Source organism: Cynocephalus volans, chromosome 4 (assembly GCF_027409185.1).
Source record: "Cynocephalus volans isolate mCynVol1 chromosome 4, mCynVol1.pri, whole genome shotgun sequence".
In the NCBI taxonomy this organism is placed as follows: Eukaryota; Metazoa; Chordata; class Mammalia; order Dermoptera; family Cynocephalidae; genus Cynocephalus; species Cynocephalus volans.
This window is the reverse complement of record NC_084463.1, coordinates 114,852,278-114,869,184: the sequence shown is the minus strand read 5'-3', so window position 1 is coordinate 114,869,184 and position 16,907 is coordinate 114,852,278. Positions and strand designations below refer to the sequence as shown.

At 36.0% G+C, this 16,907-nt stretch overlaps 1 protein-coding gene across 1 annotated transcript in view; it reads right to left on the bottom strand.

Annotated features, from left to right (window-relative positions):
• Positions 1-6,034: 6,034 nt before the first annotated feature.
• Positions 6,035-16,907, bottom strand: part of PDE3B (phosphodiesterase 3B) — a 202,326-nt gene continuing 191,453 nt past the window's right edge. Inside the window, exons 13-16 of the mRNA XM_063095336.1 lie at positions 14,081-14,284; positions 11,904-12,065; positions 7,528-7,780; positions 6,035-6,249 (exon numbers count right to left, since the gene is read on the bottom strand). Coding sequence (XP_062951406.1) covers positions 6,035-6,249; positions 7,528-7,780; positions 11,904-12,065; positions 14,081-14,284 — 834 coding nt within the window. The remainder of the gene's footprint in view (positions 6,250-7,527; positions 7,781-11,903; positions 12,066-14,080; positions 14,285-16,907) is intronic.

The window sequence follows — 16,907 nt, the reverse complement described above, 5'->3', positions numbered from 1 at the left end:
CTTTTTAAATCTTTTTTTAAGGCGCACAAAATAATAGTTATTTTTAGTTCAATAGATAATGAATATTTAGATTTGCTATTCTCACTTACGGGTGTTTCCTTGTGTTTGGTGATTATATCGGCTAGGATTCTCCAGAGAAAAAGAAGCAATAGTAGATATGTATCTAGATAGATAGATAGATGTACAGACAGACAGCTAGAGATGTATTTATTTAAGGAATTGCCTTGTACGGTTGTTGTTTACTAATTTTTTTGCTTACCTTACCTTCTTGCATCTCAGATCTTGCATCTCAGATCTTCCCTCTGGGATCATTTTTCTTCTTCCTAAGGTACGTGCTTTAGAATCTTGCTACTCAAAAGTGTGGTCAACAGACCAGCGGCACTGACATCATATTACCTGGAAACTTTTAAGAAATACATACTCTAAGGGGCCTAATATTAAAAAATACAGACTTGTGGGGCCCATTAAAGGCATACGAGATCAGAATCTGCATTTTGTATATCTTTTATCAAATGTATGTATGCAGAAATGATTTATATGCATATTAAAGCAAGCTTCAGAAGCACCACCTTCAAAATTCCATTATGTTAAGTCTGTTGATTGAAAAAGCTCACAACAGTTATCTGGAAATGTCTTATTTCACCCTCATTTTTGATAGTTTGAGTTTTTTTCTTAGCACTTAAGTAATGTAGTGTCTTCTGGCTTCCATTGTTGGTATTGATAAGTTTTTGTCAGCTTTATAGCCATTCTTTCCTGGTGATTTTTTCTTTATCTCTTATTGCCTGCTCTTTTTTTGTCATTCATTTTTTATTTCCTTAAACATTTCATACATGGTTAGTTTATATTGTTTTTGATAATGCAGTGCAGCATCTGGAACCATGGAGAGTCTAAATCTGGTATTTTATTTCTGCTGTTCTCACTTACGGGTGTTTCCTGGAGTTTGGTGATTATATCAGCTAGGATTCTCCAGAGAAAAAGAAGGAATAGTAGGTACATATGTATCTAGATAGATATATAGATGGAAAGACAGACAGCTAGAGATATATTTATTTAAGGAACTGCCTTGTACGATTGTTGGGTCTTCCAAGTCTGAAATCTGAAGAGCAGTCCGGCAGGCTGAAAACAGGCAAGAATTGATATTGTAGTCTTGAGTGTGCAGTCGATAGGGCAGGCTGCTACTCAGGCAAGATTTCCATTTTACAGTTTTGAGACAGAATTCCTTCCCTGAGAAACCTCAGTTTTTTGCTCTAAAGGCCTTCAACTGATTGAGATCTACTCAACGTTATCAAGGGTAATCTCCTTTACTTAGTCAGTTTATAGATGTTAATCTCATCTGCAAAATACCTATATAGCAACATCTAGACTACTGGTTGACCATAGCCTAGCCAAGATAACATTTAAAATTTAACCATCACAGTGATCTCTGGATGTGAGTCCATATTTGATTGATATGAACAGGAAGGAATCCAGAAACCCTAAGTAAATTTATGACATGATATTTCCCTTAAATTAGGTTTTGCATTTCCTTTGGCTGGGAGCCAGGAAGGACTACTCGCCTGGGGTCACTTTGGTCCCCTCAAGGTCCCTAGCTTAAGAATTTTCAGATTCTGCAGCCTACGGTTTAAACTCAGGTTATAGTTTAGGCACTGGATAACCTTGACTTTAGATGTGGCTTAGCCCTTAGGGCTCTGGTTTCAGTTCTTTTTTTGTTTTTTTAACCCTTGAAGATTTCTCTTATTTTTGTGAGCCCAGCAATGTACTCAGTTGTTCTGTGGTGGGAAAGTCCTTTATCTAATTTGCTATAACATCAGAAGCTTAATTCATTGAGTCTCCCCCACTTACTCTTTAATCCAGCTTCTGTCCCCTTCACTGAAACTCTTGCAAATTACCCAAGTGACATCCTTGTTGCTAAAATCAAGGGAAACATTTTCAGACCTCGTATTATTCCATCTTTTAGGAAACTTTGACATTCCTGACCATGCTTCCTTCTTTAAAGACTCTTTTTACACCTTGGCTTCTGTCACACTATGCCCTTCGTTTTCCTCCTACCTCTAAAGCCACTTATTCTTAAGACTCCATTTCCTCTGTCTGGCCTTTAAAGAGTGTTTCTCAGAGTCCTATAATTGAAGCCATCTTTTCTAATCACTCTGCCAAGAAATATCTTTCCTGACTCGACTCTATGGTTTCCATCATCAGCTATTTACTGTTGACTCCCAAATCCATACCTCTAGCCCACATCTCTCTTCTGAGCTCTACACCTATATTGAAATATACTTGGATGTCTCAAGCCCCTCAATCTCAACTTGCTCCAGTCTGAATTCATCTCCTCACCTTCAACCACATCCAAAATCTACTCTGATATACCCTATCTCTGTGAATGACACAGTTGTTCAGATCAGAAATCTGAGTCACCCCTCATCATTACTTTCTTACCATCATAATCACCAGGACAATTGCTTCTGTATCTTAAATCTTAAGTCCATCACTTCCCCGTTGTCCTACAGTATATCCTAGTCAAGACCACTAAGATCTCCCTTGCTCTTCCCTTCTGTCAAAAATCAAAATTACAACAAATTTAGTTTTAAATTGGCTTTTATTCACTATTCATGAATCTGGGCAGTCTTCCTTCTACAAAACAGAATGAGAGCTCCCACTGTGCAATGTCAGAACAGTGGGTTTTGTGAGGTGGGAACAAGGAAACAGAACAATAGGAAAAAACCCGATTGGTTAATGTCAGGTTATTTGAAGTTACTTTTTTTGGTAAGGGTTAAAGCAGAGGGGACTTCCTTATTACACTGACTCAGGTTGACTGGAATCTCATGCTTTTAGGAAAAATTGGTCTGTTCAGGATCTACCTGTTTCCTTGAGGTTTCAGTTTGATTATGTGACTTTTAGCATGAGTGACTCCACTTTGTTTTGGTCTGGTCTGTTGGGGCCTAATGCAGGAGCTCAGTCTAAAACAATGGCCTCCCATAATTTTTGTTTAACAATTCAAAGTAGTATGCTATTTGAATGATCCCTGTAAAATGTAAATATAATCATGACATTCTTCCAGATTAAAACTATTCGATAGTTTCCCATTTCCTTCAGGAATAAGGTTTAAATGACATATTATACTTTACAACGCCCTTCCTTAACCACCCTCTCTCTACCACTTCCTCTTCTTGCACTCTGTGTTCCAGCCACCTTAAATCTCTTTTGACTTCTCCATGTGGGGATGCTTTTTCTTCTCCTGGCCTCTATACATGCCTTCATTCTCTCTCTACAAGCAATCATCTCTGAGCTAATTTTTAATTCTTCAGTTCTCAGCTTAAAAGTCACCTTCCTCTGAGAAGCTGTTCATCCCTGCTCCACCTGCCACTGCTAGCCCACACACCCTCTAGAGCTGCTCAAGCCTGGCACCTATAATAAAGAAACTGGAGTTGGCTCTATTATTCTCTTTTGTGAAGTTTGTTTCTGTGAGATGATACACTCTAGAGAGAAAGAAGAAATTCCTGACCACTTAACCAATGCCAGAATCTCTAGGCTTCTTGTAAAAATAATTAGAAAAATCCAGAAGCACCAGCAAGGTGATGAGAATAGCAGGAAACAGCTTTCGAATTATGAAATAACGTTAAAAAGTAGATTTTCATGGAGAAAAATGTGGAAGGACATAGATATATTGTAGCACAGTAAAAGAATATTTCTAATACTAGTGACTTAAAACAATAGTAAATTCAGGATGAAATTATAATAAAAAAAACTTCTGATTCAATAGCAACCAGAATAGGACCTGTAATTTGGTTGATGGCAATTTCTCAAGTAAGATTCCATCTATTAGTATTGTGTATATGTAATATACTCCCACATTCGTTTCTTACAATTGTGAATTTTAAAGTTTCAGCAGTAATACTTTTTTTGGTTTCTTTGGACTTTTGGGCTTTTGATAAATGTCAGTTATTTAGCAAAGGTTAAATAATTTAAAGATTAAATTATTTCAAAATGAGTTCCCAGTAATAGTATTTTACATAGAATAAAAACATGATTATTTGGAGAAAATAAAACCATAAAATAAAAAATTTCAGTAAAATAATAGGAAGTATGGAAATGTGATTGTCTCATTATGTATACATGCACATGTATGAATTTATACACATACTCTCATATGTATTCTGTACGAGAGGAAACCATAGCAGAAATACACTTATGCAAGATTCAAAATGTACTCTAGAGAAATATAAGCACATTATATACATTATAAGGGCAAACTCAATAAATTACCAATTAAAATTTTATTACTTAGTAATGTACAATGGGACAAGTTTACAAGTGATGTGACAATGGTAGCAAAAGTGGCAGGAAGGAACTCAGCACTCAACATTTCTAATAAGTTTAGTGATTCATTAAATATTGTGCAGGATCAAAAATTCCAACACTTCCATAGATCTTTAATTGATATCCTTCAGATAAGCCAAATATTCCAGGTATGTAAGAAACTGCCTGTCAATATCATACTTTAAAGGAAATACCTAGGAAAATTGATGATTTCACTATCTCCAAAATTGTATGGATCCAAAATATGCTATGGTATCCAATAATAATGGAAAATATTAGTCTACCATCTTGCTATCATTTTGGCTGTTCTCATTTTTAAATATTTTCACAACTATTATATATCCATACACTAACAAGTTTACAAACATTATAAATATGGTCCATTTTTCTTGCAGCCATCTTAATAATGTGGTTATTTAATAATGTGCTTTTGTGTGAAATAATTTACTAAAATATTTATATTTTTTATATAAAAATTAAGTATTCTCATCATTTACTTTATTGCCGAAATCAGTCTGTAAGTTGGGTTCTAGAAGTAATGGGCAGTGATAGATCAGTTCTGTCATGTAGTCTTGAGGCAGAGGGAAATTAATAAAAAGATGAATATCAGTTTTACAGTAACTAAACACATGACACCTAAGATGTGGATCTAAAGATAATCACATATTCCAATTATTTATTCAATGTATGTGTCCTTTAGAGTTCACTATACTTTGTTCTTTATCTTTGATGGGATTAGTTTCATTTGATTTTACATTAAGGCAAAAGATGGACATCTCCTTTTCCTTGGCTTTAATTAGTCTCAAATTCAGAAGACAGAAAATGATGCTCATTCCATAAAAGGTTAACATCAATATTAAGACAATTTTTTTTTCTTCTCACAAATATGTGCTGTCTTTATATTACTTAAATGTTTAAAAATACTAATCCTGAGCAAGAGTAAAAATGAGAATAGCTTTTGCTAAAGAATAAAATTCCTTCATTGTTAAACCTAAACAGCTTTAAATTTCAAGCACATAACACACAGTCAGTAAGATTGGAATTCAGACTTCTGATGTCCACAGCAAACCTGAATACTCTGAACAGAAATAAAACACACATAGTAGATAATATGCAACAGTAAAAAGCATCAGAAATTGATGCACCTGGATTTTGCTACACATAACAGAGGTCATTCAGTCCTTGATGGATAAATCTAACTGGGACAATAGCACTGAATAGTGTATTGCATTGAGCAGAAACCTCTCAGAAAGGCAACACTGGATTCCTTTTTAGATAGGCAAAGGCTTTTCTCCAAAACATTCAAAAAACATAAAAGACACATTTGGAAATACAATGTGAATCCTGTTTTCATGAAGGCAAAAAGTTCTGGCCACTTTGGAAACTGAAGTCACTTGAGTTTTTAGTTATCACTATCCCCCCAACATGAAAAATAAGAGCTCAGCAAAGCAGCTTTATGACAAAGTATTTACACAACAGTGAAGGCTTTAAGTAAGTCTTTGCAACATTAGTTATATCAAGCCTAGCTCTAAGAATAATTTTCTAGTTCATGTGGTGAAAGTGCAAAGGAATGGAAATTGCCAGCACAGCAAGAATCCTCTCACAGTATTAAGGCCTGTCCACATGGGAACGGTCAGGTGAAAGTCAGAATGGTGAACACTAGGCAATGATTTCTCACCCTGCACACAGCCCTCTGGGCTTCTTCAATATGACTTTTCTTTTATTCAAACTGTCGCTCTTCCTCTTCATCTGCTTCTTCAATGACCTGAATTTCATCTGTTTGAGGTAAGGAGGAATTCTCCACCTGCAGTTTATTTCCATCAACTTTACATTTTTCTTCTTTCTCTATGATTTCCTTCCATATCTTGTGGTTTTCGGTGAGGTGGTGCATGAGCTGACAAAATATTCGCCGTCTGCCTTTCCTTCTTTGTGGTCCTGTGAAATTTAAAACAAACATTCTAATCATAGCAATATTATTCAATCATTCAATAAATATTTAAGTGCCTACTATATTCCAGGTACTTATCTAAGCACTGCAGTTATAAGAGTAAACAGTAAGATAAAAATAATCCCTGCACTATGGAGCTCACATTCTAGTGGAAAGACCTAGACAAACAAAAAGAAGGGGATTAGAGAAGACTGGGTGGAAATGAGGGGGACAGGAGGTGAGTGCTGAAATTTCAAATGAAAATAACAATCCAAAGTTAAAAATCAACATTTTAATGTCCTTTTATGTGTTGAATTAAACACAATTACTAAGATTTCGGTGAATATAATTCAATTTTAGATGCCAGTCAACCTTCCCAAATTGACACCAAGATGGTAATGGCATAAGATTACTCTTTGCTATACTAATTGCAAATACAAGGCATGTGCGTGTCAGTGGGGAGGTTCTTTGTATTCATCCAATCTGTTCTGATTTATAGTATACTTAAAAAACAACAAAAAACCTAGATAGGTATAATTTAAATTCTACTTTAAAATAAAGAGTAACTGATTTCATTTACTATTACAAAGGTGGCAATTTTTTTTTTTTCATTTTCCATTTATACTCATTATCTTATATAGAAAAATACGTCACTATAATTTGGTAACAAATTCATAATGCCACAAAACTTGGCTCTCTTTTTAGAGCCAGGGAATGTAAGGTTTCCTTCTCCCAGTGTTTTGATACAATTCCCAAGTCTATGTAAAGGGCAGATTAGCAGCTGCTCCTCCGCTGCCTGGTGGGGTTGGGGGTGGTATCTGAGAAGGGTGAGATGAAGGAGGACTAGTCACTAGGACCCACCCACCACACTTTTGTTCAGATGTGGTGACAGCCCTGTCATGTGTGCACAGGTGGAGCCTGCTGAAGAGCACTGGCTAGAAGACAATACCTCAAGAGACAATACTTTCATTAAATAAGAATGTTCATTGTGTGACAGTATTAGCAGAGTACCCAGATTAGTTTGATATAATCCCATTTATTTTTTCTTTTGTTGTCTGTGTTTCTGAGGTCTTATTCATAAAGTCTTTGCCAGTCCTACATCAAGCAGTGTGGTTTTAAAATCTGCAGTTACTCAAAATGTGACTATTGAATCTGAACATTTAGACAGTAGTTGCTCAAGTTATGACTGCTGAATCTGTAACTGAGAAACAAAGATCCAAATCCAAATCAAATGGACACTTGCAGTTAATAACGTCAAACAAATTATAATATCCCTGTATTCTTACTAGGATTTAGATTGTCTTCCATTTCTTCATCCTCTGTATCTAATTCTTCACCACCTTCATCATCACCACTTTCACTATCATCATCCTCTTCTGCTTCTACCCACTGACCCGGTAGCAAACCAGCAGCATCATAGGAGTTACACAGGGGACCCACAATGTGGGTGATAAAAGATTCTTGGAGTTTTGCTAGTTGAGGAGAAGAACGATCCATGAAGGGACTGATGGGCAGGCCAAGACTTGCTTCTTCATCTCCCTAAGCATTTTTAAAAGAAAAGTATGTTTTTAACCAATGAAAAAACAACTGAGCTTTGCTGTTAAAATTATGTTGTTTTTTTTAATAAACATAGTCTACATCAAAATATTTTTTATGAAGGAACATTAACGAATCTAATTACTCTATAAGTTCAAATGTAAGAATTTCTCTAATATTTGAGAAGTCCTAAACATTCTGTCCACATCAACCAGTATGGATGATACAGTTAACAAGAAAAATATACATCTTTTAAAAATAATTATCAGCAATTTTACTAACAATCTACAAAATCCTATAATGTGAAATATGGATTCTCTGTCTCCTATGGGGAGAGGCATAATAGAAACATTTTTGTTGTTGTACCTCAAATGCACAACTACACAGCTGAATTTTGCAAGTACTTTTCAACACCCTCTCCCTCTTTTTTTTTTTTTTTTATCAGCAGACCCTTCTAATGAATCTAAATCAGAAAACCCAATGTGTAAAACAAAAGTAGAGCTACTATGGTTGAGGTGAGGATTCTGGGCCCAGAGCCCCATCTGCCTGCCCTCTGAAACCTTCCCACTGTAGCTTCTAGGGTTCTAGAAAGCACAATCCGAGATCAGACAGATGTGTGGTTTTTGGTTTGTTTGGTTTTTGTTTTCCTGTACCTTGTTGAAATTTAGGGTTTTTTAAACCTTTTTTAAAAAAATTATACGTATTTGTGGGTACAAAGTTGACTATCAATAGTTGTATACAATGTGTGATGGTCAAATCAAGATAGTTAGCTTATTCACCATTACAATACCTAATCATTCTTTGTGTCCATTAACCAATTTCTCTTTACATCCTCTTCCTCTCCCCTTGCACTCCCCCTTTCCACCTCTAGTAACCACAGTTCTGTTCTCTCCTTCTAAGAGTTCAACATATTACTGTGACTATTGTTTCTTTCTCTCTCTCCCTCTCTCTCTTACCCTCCCCACCTCTCTTTCTTGTTGTTTATTCATGAATTCAGCTCCCATTTATGAGTGAGGACATGCAGTATTTTTCTTTTTGCACCTGGGTTGTTTCACTTAGCATACTTTTCTCCAGGTTCATCCATGTTGCTGCAAATGGCAGAATTCCATTCTTTTTTATGGCAGTGTAGTATTCCATTGTGTACATATACCACATTTTCCTTATCCAGCCATCTATCAATGGAAACTTAGGTTGGTTCCTTAGTCTGGCTATTGAAAAGAGAGCTGCAATAAACACGGGAGTGCAGGTATCCCTTCGTCCTGATGATTTCCATTCTTTGGATATATACCCAGTAGGATTGCTGTATCATATGGTAGTTTGATCTGTAGTTGTTTAAGGAACCTCTATACTGTTCTGCATAATGGCTGTACTAATTTACAGTCCCACCAACAGTGCAGAAAGGTTCCCCTTTCTCTGCATCCTCACTAGCATTTCTTATTCTCTGTCTTTTCGATATTGGCCAGTGTAACTGGGATGAGATAATATTTCAGTGTGGTTTTGATTTGCATTTCCCTGATGATTAGTGACAGTGAGCATTTTTTCATCTACCTGTTGGCCATTTGTATGTCCTCCTTTGAAAATGTCTATTGAACTTCTTTGCCTATTTTTTAATTGGATTATTTGGTTTTTTACTGTTAAGTTGTTTGAGCTCCTTGTATATTCTGGATATTAATCCCTTGTTGGATGCATAGCTCGCAAATATTTTCTCCCACTCTGTAGGTTGTCTTTTCACTCTGTTGATTATTTCCTTTGCTGTGCAGAAGCTTTCTAGTTTGATATAATCCCATTTGTTTATTTTTTCTTTTGTTGTCTGTGCTTTTGGGGTCTTTATTCATTTGCCCAATCCTACATCAAGTAGTATGGTTTTAAAATCTGCTTTGTCCACTTACTAAGTGTGAGATGTTTGGCAAGCTCTGTGCCCAGTTTTGTCAGGTGTAAAATTTGAATAGGGCCGCTATGAGGATGACAGGCAATGTATGTAAAATGTTTAGCACAGTGCTGAGCATTCTCCAAATGGTACTATTAACATTTTAGTCCTAGTGTCTGAACTGGTTGAGAATGAATTACTCCCCACAATGCACAAATTCTGCAGGCATGCAGTATCTATCTGTGTTGAGCCAACATAACCCTGAGGAAACCCCCAGAAACTCTCCCAGTGGTTAACTGTCCTATGATTAAAAGTTTTCAATTGTTTTATTTTCTATAAGAAAACAATATTTTCAAAAAACAACTGGCTTTATCCAATTGTAGGCCTCTGCAGTTTCACAAAGGTACTCCAGGTTTTACCAAGCCCTTGGCACTTAAATGACTACAGGAGTATAAAGATAGTATAATTAGGATAATGAAAAGAAAAAAGGTTGGGCAAGGTTAGAATTCAGTATCCACATCTGAACAAGGTTTAATAGCATAACCAGAATGAGAAGGAAGTTTAACAGTTCTAATGAAGGATGATTAGGACTTTCCTATGTGAGAGCATTTCAGGTGACACTTTCTTCCTTGGATATGAATAATGAAACCTAGAAAGATTAAGTGAAACTGAGATAACATTATATAATTTTTAGTAATAGATCTGGAATTATAATAGCTAATATTTACTGAGCACTTATGTGTTAGTAACTATTCCAAGAACTTTACATATATTAACTTATTTAATCCTCACAGCAACCTTATGAGGTAGGTACCATCTTTATTCCTATTTTAGTAACAAGGAAACAGGCACAGAGAGGTTAAGTAACTTACCCAAGGTCACACTGCTGATAAGGAAGAGGAGCCAGAATTCAACTTCAGGCATGGGTGCCAAGTTTGTTTAACAAGTATTAATTCTATGATCTTTTAAAATAATTATATAAGATGGGTCTAAATGAAGATTTCTAATGTTATTTCATTGAATTAGTGAGTCTTCTAAAATTGACATATACCACTACTTTTTATTACCTATTTGTACATATAATATAAAGATGCCATTTTCCTTAGAATACAATTCTTCTTTTGTGAACACAAGATCTACTGGAGAACTCTAAGGCAGGCTTCAATTATCATTGAAAATGAGGATGGGAATAAGCAAACTGTATATTATAATCTTACAAATTAGATAAATATAACCATTTATTACCCCAAATTACATATAATTTAGTTTAAATGTATCAGAGAATAGTAAAAGATTAATAATCTTGTAATACTCATGTATTCTATGATTACACTATATGGCATTGTATAACTTGTAAACAGCAGAGTATACGTTATTTTGTTGGGATGTTTAGCTAAGGGAGGTGAAAGACATTGCACATTTCCAGTACGATCTTGGGATAACAAGGTATACTAGGTAAGTGTGCATGGTTATTTAGGCTCAAGTCCATTACTATTTTCTGCTCATGGTAAGAAAGCCCTGTCACAAAGGAGGCTTCACTTGGTAGAATCTTGACCTTTGATGATTATTGGGGTTACCAAAGATTCCCAAAGAATGCAATTCCAAAGTCAAGAAGATGTATTTGATAATGTTAGGCTTGTAGGGAATTCAGTATACTTTTACATCGTAGGGAGCCTCAAAATTGGATGAAAAATAACAGAGATTCTGAAAAGTGGTAAGATTATTTTAAAGCCAAGATTGAAAAGATGTGAGAAAAGAAAAAGGCATGTTTACATACTCATATGTTTCAAAACCACTAGTATCTACTCTGTCCCCATTTCTAGCCCTCTAATTTCTTATTCTCTGCTGGGACTTTTGCCCAGCTAATGTTTCTGTGGCAAAGTAGGTAGCCTTTCTATAGCAAAGGTTGAAAATAGGTTGATATTCTTTACATACATTCTGAGCACATTCTGAATCACTTAAAAACCACTTCATCTGGCAATAAGTTATTCTAGGTTATAGATTCTTGGGATTAAAAGGGACCTTGAAATCTATCCTTATCTCTAGACTGAAGAGCACATTCAAACCACTCCAGATAGGCAATAAGCTATTTTTTAGCAGCAAAGGCAAACAGAGCTGAGAAAATACTAAGAATCAGAGTAAACACAACAATTTCTAACCTTTTTCAGTCAAAGCAACTCAAACTTCAAATACTTAAAGTTGCTATCCAAATCACATAGCAGCTCTTAAAAATCCCACCAATCTTATGTTTCAACTTACCTGCTCATAAAATTCATTCACAATGCCTTCTGTCCATTTCAAATGCAAGTCCCGGACTTTTGCTGGGCCATTTATATCTGCCAGTTTGATGCACACCTGACATACTAAGAGGCGATCATTTTCACTACTCCATAGTATACCATTACTATTTACATCATTGGCCTATTTTGGAAAAATAAAATTACTTTAGGTTCTGAGGGCACAGGAATTTTTTAAAGTTGTCTTGTTTACTTGTTTTTACCAAATTATCTTAAAACTGTTTCCTGTCCAAGTGACAGGAAGAAATTTCAGTAAATGCTTCTTTTGTCAGTTTATGCCATAACACAAACCTCTATGAGTTAAATTTCCCTTTGAAGTATTACTGTAATTATAACTATAGCTTTCTAAAACCATAAAACCAACCATGGGTTTAGATTTATAATCACTACAATAGTTATAATTACTACAGAGATATTCAATATTGAATATTTATAATTACTAGAGAATCATAATTTAAATGTGTATACATGTATAATAAGTATACGTAGATACATGTACTATCAGTCATATAAGAATTGTAACTGTCTTTTTGACCTCAAAAAAGAACACTTAAGAAGCTAAGGAGAAGTTGGCTCTAGCTATGAAAGGCAACATGATATAGTTGAAAGAACACAAGTCTTAGACGCTGATCCCAGTGGTTTCAAATCCTTCCTCGGAGTAATTTACTCAGTGTGTGACACTGGAAAAATTACTTAACCTATTTGAATATAATTTTCTTCATCTATGAAATAGGAAAAGTAATACCAACCTAGCCATATTGCCATTAGGATTAATAATAAAAAATACCTAGTTCATAGTAACTGCTAAGTAAATATTAACTAACACATTAAAATAAATGATAAATGTTTTTATTATTATTGGTTAGACAGATTAGTGTGCCTTTCAAGAATTCAAATTTCCTTTTGTAAAAAATGAAGAGGATGGGCTAGATCATGGCTTTTGGACTTTAGCCTAATAGTTGTTTTTCTGGCACCAAACCCTTTTGTTAAGGGAAAATTTATGTAGAACACCACCATAGAAAACACTTTGAGTGAAACTGGGTGGGAGGTCTACAACCCCACTCATGTAGCATTTTCCTGAGAGACTTCAGAACAAAAGTCAAGTCGGAGGAACCCAGATTAAAAAGTACTGGGTTAGATGATCTTTCATCTGTAAAAGGCGATGTAAGCACTTAAATAAATGTTTATTATTAAATAAAAATAAAAGTAAACAGACCTATACAACTATGAAATAATTTTAAAGGCACCCTAATTTCTCACTGATTTTTATAGCATTTTGTTAATATCATGATAGCAACATGCACAGGGGTCTCCCTTCCAGGGTAAGTACTAGTACTAGTATTAGTGTTCCTTTGTTACTAGTTTCCCTACCCTGAAGGTACAACTTCTTCTGGGTCACAAAAGTCATCAAGAAAACAGCAGCTTCCTGCTAGCTAAAGAGGGGACACTGTTCCTTCAGGAATCTAAAGCAGTGGTTCTCAACTTTTTTCTACCCCAGATGTCTGAGGGACAGAACCATTAGTACCACTATCATACTATGGCAGTGAATCTTGATCCCCTAGTGAATGTGAGTTCTTTGAGGGGAGAGTCTTTGATCTATTCTTTCTTCATTTTTCCCTAGCACAATGACTGCTCATAGTGGGCAATCCCACTAAACAGTTGTTGAATGAGTGAATTATACTCAAGTGGAAGAGGATACTTTCTCCTCCACAATAGCCAGTTAGAGAATGACTAAAATAAAGAAGGTGTGGGTGAAGCAAGGTAGGAAACTGGCTTCTTAGAAACATGTTTAATTTCATATAATGCCTTACTTGGCACTGTGCATGACTTTCTCAAACCTGCCCCTGAAATCTTTTGACATAATTAATTGGCTTGTCATTATGTGAATGAAAATCACATATTAAGTCTATGTGTCAAAAGGAAATACAACAAGCAGTAGTATTTTAGAACATGTTACCATAACAATAAAAATGTTTTATTTTTAAAAATATAGGCATATATATTATTTTATATCGATATTTATTGTTACTTCATGAGTTAGTATTAATTCTAACTTCACATTAAAAAACACCTTTTATCAGTAACACTGTCAACAATGATTTGTATTTTTGAAATTAGGCACATAGTTGCATAACAAACCTTGGCATTGAATTCAGCAAGGAAATCAAAATGCTTTTTAAGATCTGTGGCAAGAATTGCTTCGATGACTAAGAAACGAAAGCGCTTGAATTCCACATGATCAAGATTAAGAAGAAAATTGTATTCTGGGCGAGAAAGATATAGATTCCAAGCTGATGCAGCATGATGATTTTCTAGAACAGATCTGTCATTGTACAAAACTGCCTAAAAAGGAATAAAGAAAAATGAAGAAGGCATCTCAAAGATATTAAGCTTTAATAATTCATAGAGTTAGCAGCAGGCTGGAAGAATACAAACAATGAGTACCAACTATATACATGGCATTTTACAAAGTATTTTAATACCTATGAAAAGGGGTTGTGATAATTTCATAAATAAGTAGACTGAGGTGCAAAGAGGTTAAGGTATATCTTTCTTTCCAGCATATAAAGCTAGTAAGTGAAAGGGTTATTTGTTCCAAAGTTGCTCTTCTTTGCAGACACCATGCTGCCTCCCAAGAGATACGTTGATATTTTGAGGTCTCCTTCATTCAGTCAGTAAACCTTCTCATATAAAACTTCTGTTAACAAAGTCATTAGGGATCTAGAGTGGGTTTAGGTATATATTTCTGTTCTTCAGCGAAGCATGGAATTATGGTGGGGGTGACTGAAGAGGAGGAAGCCAGAGTGCTGTCCAAGGTAAGTTAGAGACCCTCATGTCTGAGAAGGACATAGCCTGTACTCCCATCCTGACACAGTGCCTGGGAGTAAGAGAGAAGTATGAAACAGGTAAAAGCACAAATCCTCTGGTTCAAATGGCATGGAACTGCTCACTTATTCTCTACCTCACTCCAGTGGAAGACCCTGAGGAGCCTCCTCAATACTCTAGGACTTTGGATACAGATTCAAAACCACTGGAGTAAAGAATTTCTAAAGCCTCTTCTACCTTCAAAATTAAACAATTTTTAAAATTATTAAATAAGCACAGTAATTATTAAAAGAATTTCCACAGCCAAGTTGTGCTAAAGGCTGTGGATAAAAATAATAACCCTATTCCTGTTTTCGTGGAGTTTACTGTCTAATAAGAAAGAAGGACAGATTAAAAATAGGATGTGCTCTCAGGCAAGATACATATTCTTAGAGCTTATTTAAGTAGTTCTACTTATTATTTGTGAAAATTAGCTATAGCCTAGATTTAAGTAATGTTTAAATTTAGGTAAGCAATGATATGATTTAAACTTTGCAATGGGCCATATAAAGTTATTTAATACTAACTTTAATATAACTTCTAAACATTATAAATCCCAAAGAGTAAGCTTCAAAGAGTCCCTAGTGGGTCAATTTACATTAAATAGTGGTTTGACTAAATTATGCTCAAATCTGATGAAGACTGATAAAACTATCAGAATAGTATTGTTGGGTTAGGAATAAATAATTAAACTGCCAGCTCAAAAAAACAATGTACAATGAGTGCCCTGTGAAGCTAGCTGACTTAATAAACTCTCAGCTAGCAATCACAGTAAAAGGAATGAGTTTTTGATTTTTTGCTGGCAAGATGGCTGACTAGAAGTGGCCAGCCCTTGTCCCTAATGCAAAGAAAGTCCAAAGCAACAAGGAGATAGTAACTTGTAGAGTGTCTAGGAGAAAATCAGAGAATCCAGCAAAACAGTGAGGAAAACCCCCATGATCTGGAAACATATGTCTGATGTTCAAGACAGCAATATAGAAAGACAGGGGAAGAACCTGACCAAGACCAACATAGATGGAAAAGACTGCACTGCTGGGACAAGGTAGGCAAGCATTCTACCACAGATGCCTGCAAATCAGGCTGCAAAGTATCTATGAAGCCCTTATGGGTAGTGAACCCAGTGTGAGGAGCTGCCAGGAGCCCACATGACTGCATTTTTCCAGAGGGGAAGTACCTGAGTCACCCCAAACCCCTCAGTCTCAGGCTGCTGCTTTACATTACCATTTGGGGACAGGAGCTGAAGGAGTCCTGCCTGACCCAAGGAGCCTGCCTACCCCAGCATGTTTAGGGGGGAGTGTGCCAGCTGCCTGGATCCATGCCCACCTACCCCCAGGAGCTCAGGGCCCTGCTCAATCCAGTGACTCCCCCCACTAACAGAGCACAAGCAGGGAGTATGCCGGCCACATGGATCCATATCCACCTTCCATGGGAGCTCAGAGTCCCCCCCCCGCCAACCTGACCCAGCAGGTCCACCCATACCACCAGAGCATGTGGCAAGTGCTCAGACCACCTAGATCCATGCCCACCTTCCCCAGGAGCTCAGAGTCCCACATGACCCAATGGGTCCACCCATTCAAGCAGAGAGAATGCAGGGAGTAAGCCAACACCTATTACCACACTGACCCAGAACCAAACCTAAAACACCCAACGTGACTGTCAACATAGAACACTTCTACAAGAAAGAGTCTCTCCATTCAAAAACCACTCCAAAAATTTAAAGAAATGGCTACACCACCAGATGCCCAGACATCAATGGAAGGATATGAGAAGCATGAAAAAATAAGGAAAGATGACACCCCCAAAAGAAGACAACAATTTTCTAATGCCAAACCCCAAACAACAAGAAACCAGTGAAATGCCTGAAGAGGAATACCAAACAGCAATCTTAAAGAGACTCAACACAATGCAAGAAAAAATAGAAGTCACAATGAAGTAAAAAAAACAATCCAGGAGTTATATGAGAAATTCAACAAAGATGCTGATGCAGGGAGGAAAGGGAGGCGGGAAAAGGAGGAATTGGTAAAGGGACACAAAAATCATCTATATTGTATATTGATAAATTAAAATAATAATAATAAAAAGAAATTCAACAAAGAGAAAC